At 45.6% G+C, this 4,973-nt stretch overlaps 1 protein-coding gene across 1 annotated transcript; it reads right to left on the reverse strand.

Annotated features, from left to right (window-relative positions):
• Positions 1–4,189: 4,189 nt before the first annotated feature.
• BJ212DRAFT_1291488 (uncharacterized protein) lies at positions 4,190–4,605 on the reverse strand (the record flags this gene model as incomplete). Its single annotated transcript, XM_041332114.1, has 3 exons — positions 4,190–4,246; positions 4,302–4,370; positions 4,420–4,605. Coding segments are annotated over 3 exons (312 nt in total), but the record flags the coding sequence as incomplete, so codon positions are not given.
• Positions 4,606–4,973: the final 368 nt, after the last annotated feature.

Here is a 4,973-nt window from a genome sequence, read left to right on the forward strand (position 1 = left end):
AAGCGGTCAATGGTTTTGTAGCTTTCCATCACCTATATCAAAAGATGGCCATTGCAAGCCTAGCGGGAATATGATCGTTACACCAGGATATGAGGAGATGGATATAGTCTAGAATCCAAGATGAGGTGAAGTCCAGATGTCTTGCTAGATGGAGTGTGCATAGGGTGGACAGGATAGGGGGGTACAGATCAGGCTAGCAGTGGAGATCTGATGGTCTGGAGCTCAGGGGTAATTCCACAGTGGAGCTGATCCTGCTGAGGTGTAGGGCAGACAGTGGAGGGAGAACTGGGAATAAGTTGGATATGAGGTGGGGTCCAGATGTAGGCTCAGAAGGCATGTGAATATGATGGAATGTGGGTCCAGATTGTGGGATATGACAGCTAGGCATAGCACATTTGACCCAACATTTAGAAGGCTACTTCCCAGTTCTCTTTGCTATGTCTGTTTACATACTGTTTACATGGTGTTTTTGTACCCTTTCCAGATCTGATCAGTTTCTCACACCCACAGTGATTCAATGGTGAGGTGTATGTTCAATCTATTTTCTCACTGTTTCATATTACTTACCTTTCCTTTGCACAAAATCAATGCCCAGAGATATGAGCCAGTGTAGTCTTCAATCATGCAAGACTATTTGTCAATTATGGCATCATCCATCTCCAGCAAGCACACTTTTTCTCAAGGTGGGACAACTATTGGCAAATATCACAATCACCTTGAAGGTGACAACATTGAGACCCTTCAGTGTGTAAAATGTGCTATCTGCCACAACCTCCTTTTCTGTGAACCAGGGCCATCATCCCTTATTGAGGATGAACTTGATGAGTTCAAGATCAAAGAAGAGTCTGGTGAGAAGTTTGAGGTTGAAGGATGGTATGTTTCTTGAAGACACTCACAGTAATGACTCAGAATGCAATACTGACATTGATGAAACCTAGTATTTATGTCAAACACACATCTCACATAATATTTCATATTTTACATGCTTGGGCCATGGCTTGGGCCAGAGCCAGCCAATGCCAGCTGGCTTTGGTGGCTTTGGCCTGGCATGAATTTTTGACAAGCCAGGCCAGAACATCCCTATTTCAGAGTTATGATACCCCTTTGCAACAAAATCTTCAATGAATGGCCTGATAGGTTCATTTGGGGCTGTTGATTGAACATCAGGAATCAGTGACCATTCAAGTCATAGTGCAAACCTCCCACTCATAAGCTGGAGCTCAACCATTCTTACCAAGTGTATTCAACATCTGTCTCAAGTATGGAAGCAATCTGATAAGAGAGTGATAGGTGTGGCACCTTCATCTGCTCTTTTAAAAAGGGCACCTTAGCCTTATTGAGTGTTGCAACTGCAGAAATTAAACTCATTCATGTAAAGAAAAGTTATGATGTTTGCCATTTAGTCTGCTCATGTCCACTCTTAGTAGACCTTAGAAAGTAGTGTGATCTGTGATGTTCATAATAACCTATATAAATACAATAATACATACAGTGGACTTTAAAAAATACTGGGGAAACATGAGAAAATGAACCATCACCAATCATCCACCATAAGTAGTGTTGTGGGCAGAAGTCTGCCATTCTGCCAATGGCAATTGCTGGCAGTAGGTTGAGGGCCTTTGGCAGAAGTCGGCAGAAATCAATATGAATCTTACTTGTACTACAAGTAAATAGCATATGATCAATGTTCAAAAAAGTGTATCTAGCCTCTCTGCACACCAGAATGTTGTCAAAAAAGTCCAAAGGCTGCCCCACTCAAAAAATCATCACCAACCATTTTGTCCAACAGCAAAAAGTCCCAAATTCATCCAATTGTTATTTTTATGAATGCAACTACTGTTCAACATCTATAGAAGGCTGTGACAACAAAGGTAGCTCTCAACATTGCCAAACAATTGCAATGGAGCAAACAGCTTTCAAAAATGCTTGTTGCTGACTTGAAAGAGTATCACAAATGCTCTGGAGTATTTTCCAGAGGGCAAGCTAATGCACTCGATTGGTGGGAAACCCTCCCAGTCAGTGCTGAGTGCTGTCCATTGAAGGCATTTGCAATCATAATCCACATGATTGTACCTCATGCTGCCAATGTCAAGTGTTATTTCTCAGGCCTGGGTGGGGTACAATCTGTGAAGTGCTGTAACCTATCAGTTCAGACTTTCAAGTCTCTTAGCAAACTCCAAGCAAGCTACACAAATTTCTTGCATAAGGTAGATCACGAAGCTGGCAAGGCAACACATCACAAACATGCCCATATGCACACTCAACCAGAGTGTGGACTTGACATAGCCTTAGCAAACAAACTTCAAAGGTCTTTCACATGGGTGCCTCCACTCACTGGTGACTCTCACAACTCAGACAATGAATTCCTTGCAGGCCTGGAGTCAATAATGGATGAAGAGCTGCTTGAAGAATTCACCAGGTTTGAAAACAAGATGCTGGATTCACACCATGGCTTGCAAGAACTTGAAGGTACTTGTGAAGTCCCAGATATTTTCAACAAAGGTGTTATTGATTGGAACAAGCTAGAGAAGGTTGATAAAGGAATCACACCTGCAGGATTTATTGAGGAAATTGATGTGGTTGGCTGTGGGTCACAAGGCATGGAGGCAGTCTGGAACATCAACACACTATTGTTGTCGGAGGGTGTAGCATCCATGCAATAGCTTAGATCATTTTTGCCGTCATCTTGAACCACTCTAGAAACACGCAAAAACACGCAAAACATTTCTGCCATTCTGTCAATTGCCACTCTGCCGTTTTTTTGGCAGAACTCGCCCTAAAATATTTCTGCCCCTAACACTAACCATAAGTACCAGTCAGTTAGTCGGGAATCGGCAATTTTTCTCAGGGTGCACCACTTCTTCAGATTACTGTTACGATCTCACAAACGGAATCAGGAAACAGGATATCAGAGATTGCGCGAGCATACTTTACGACGAACTACGTCTCTAAATTCATTGACACCTAAGACTAGATATACTTGGATTTGATTTGTTTGATTTACAGGTACGTGTAGCGAAGAAGAGAGAATGTACATGTATCCATGTGTACAGTGTAAAAGCAGATAAGTTGTGATGCAATGCTATAACCTGACAAAAAAAATAGATATTATATGTAGAGATCATTGAAGATAACAGGTCATATACGACGACACAGCTCACCGCCACCATGGAGGAGGACCAGATGTCCCAGGTCCTCCAGGCCTCACATAGCTGCTGCGAGTCGAACTGCTTCTTGAATCTAGTCCGCCATCCACGTTGAAAGATCCAAAGTGCGGTGCAGCTGCATTGTTGGCCGCGGTTCTGTGAGGCTGGCTCCCCAATGAGCCCACGTTAGTCCGTGTTGTACCATGGAATTCACCTGTCACCAGGGAGTATGAGTCTAGCATGTTAGATGCTATAGACGTAGATGATGACGATGATGATGACGACGACGACGATGACGATGAGCCCGCAGTTTGAGGAAAAACTGCGCTAGACATGGCACTAGATGATGGAGGCGCTCCGAAGATGCTTCGTGGGGCTGGCGCAGGATCATGAAAGCCAGAAGTTGCACCTATGAGACTCGTTCTTCCGATTTCATAATCGACTTCCATTGGAGAAGATAGGAAATGTGGACCGCTATCCCGTGTTGTTTCAGGCACTCGACGAGCACTGGCTCGATTTGTCATTGACCCAAACCAGGAAGTCGGGCGAGAAAGTGCTGGGCGACTTGACGCATTAGGACGAGGTCCGCTGACGTTCTGAACAGATGGGAAAGTGCGGGGTGCCGTACTACTCTGAGCTGTACTGGCAGTTGAGCTGGGAAGTTGATGATAAGGATCTAGGAACTGTGAACCGTGGGATTGCTCTGGACGTGGTGGGTGGATGTGGAGATAGTGGTGGTGATGATGATGGAAATGAGTCCCACTGCCATTAAACCTTGTCGCCGCCACCGGCTCGGCAGGAGTACCAACAACCGTTTGGACACGGGACAATGACTGTTGCTGGGTACCACTCCCTGATTGGGCATTGGACCCTCGGCGAGCGCGATTGAGGAAATCACCAAAACGCATGGCAACAACCCCAGAGGTAGAGTCTGAGCTTGATGCCCGGCCGTGATTGCCGCTTGCTCCCACTTCAGGTTCTCTTGACCCCGACCCACCAACTCCCGCACTTGTCATTATGCTTGCCTTATACGGGCATTTCGGAGAATCCTTGACATTTTTGCGACATACAGGGCAAGTATTCGCTGTCTTGAGCCATTGCTGGAAGGGTAACTCGTCAGCAAGCGAAAAAAAATACAGAAGAAGACAAGTATACCTCCAAACAAGCCTTATGTAGCCAATGGGTACATTCAATAAGTTTCGTGACAGGATCGTCGCGCCCATACTGCAGAAGAAAGATAAGTATGATACGTCACTGAATAAATTTAACAGACACGTGCATCATCCAAACATATTGGACACCGTGTCTCGCTGTCTTCCTTGGCCCATGCTTGATAGGTCCCGGTTGGAAGCGAAGCAATGACGTCGGCAGGCGTGGCTTTCGATCTAACTTCCCCAAGCGTTTCGCCTAGCGACAACAATCCCTCATACGACGAGTCAAATAACTCATCCGGCTTCATACGAAAAGACAAACATGAGGAACATCCCAGTAAACACAACATAGCATACACACCATATAATCCCCCATATTTCTCCTTGCCATCGTCCGAAACATCGAACGAATACGAGTACCCTCTGCTCGGGACGTTCCGCGTGTGAGGCCAGCCCGCTGCCTCAAGGTACGAATGGGTGTCCGTTCTTCTGGTGGCGCTGCTTCTTGTCGTTCTCGAGGCCGGTCTGTAGTGTTTCGGTATGGATTGTGGGTGATGGCAGCGGAACCACTGGAGGTGGATGACGATCCGGAGCTGGTTGGAGTAGATGAACCTTGAAGCAGTGGAGACCGCCATGGAAGTAATGTGAGGCGATTAGCATTTCCAAGTCTTCCGGA

The sequence above is a fragment of the Suillus subaureus genome (assembly GCF_016647635.1).
Source record: "Suillus subaureus strain MN1 chromosome Unknown BJ212scaffold_337, whole genome shotgun sequence".
Taxonomy (NCBI): Eukaryota; Fungi; Basidiomycota; class Agaricomycetes; order Boletales; family Suillaceae; genus Suillus; species Suillus subaureus.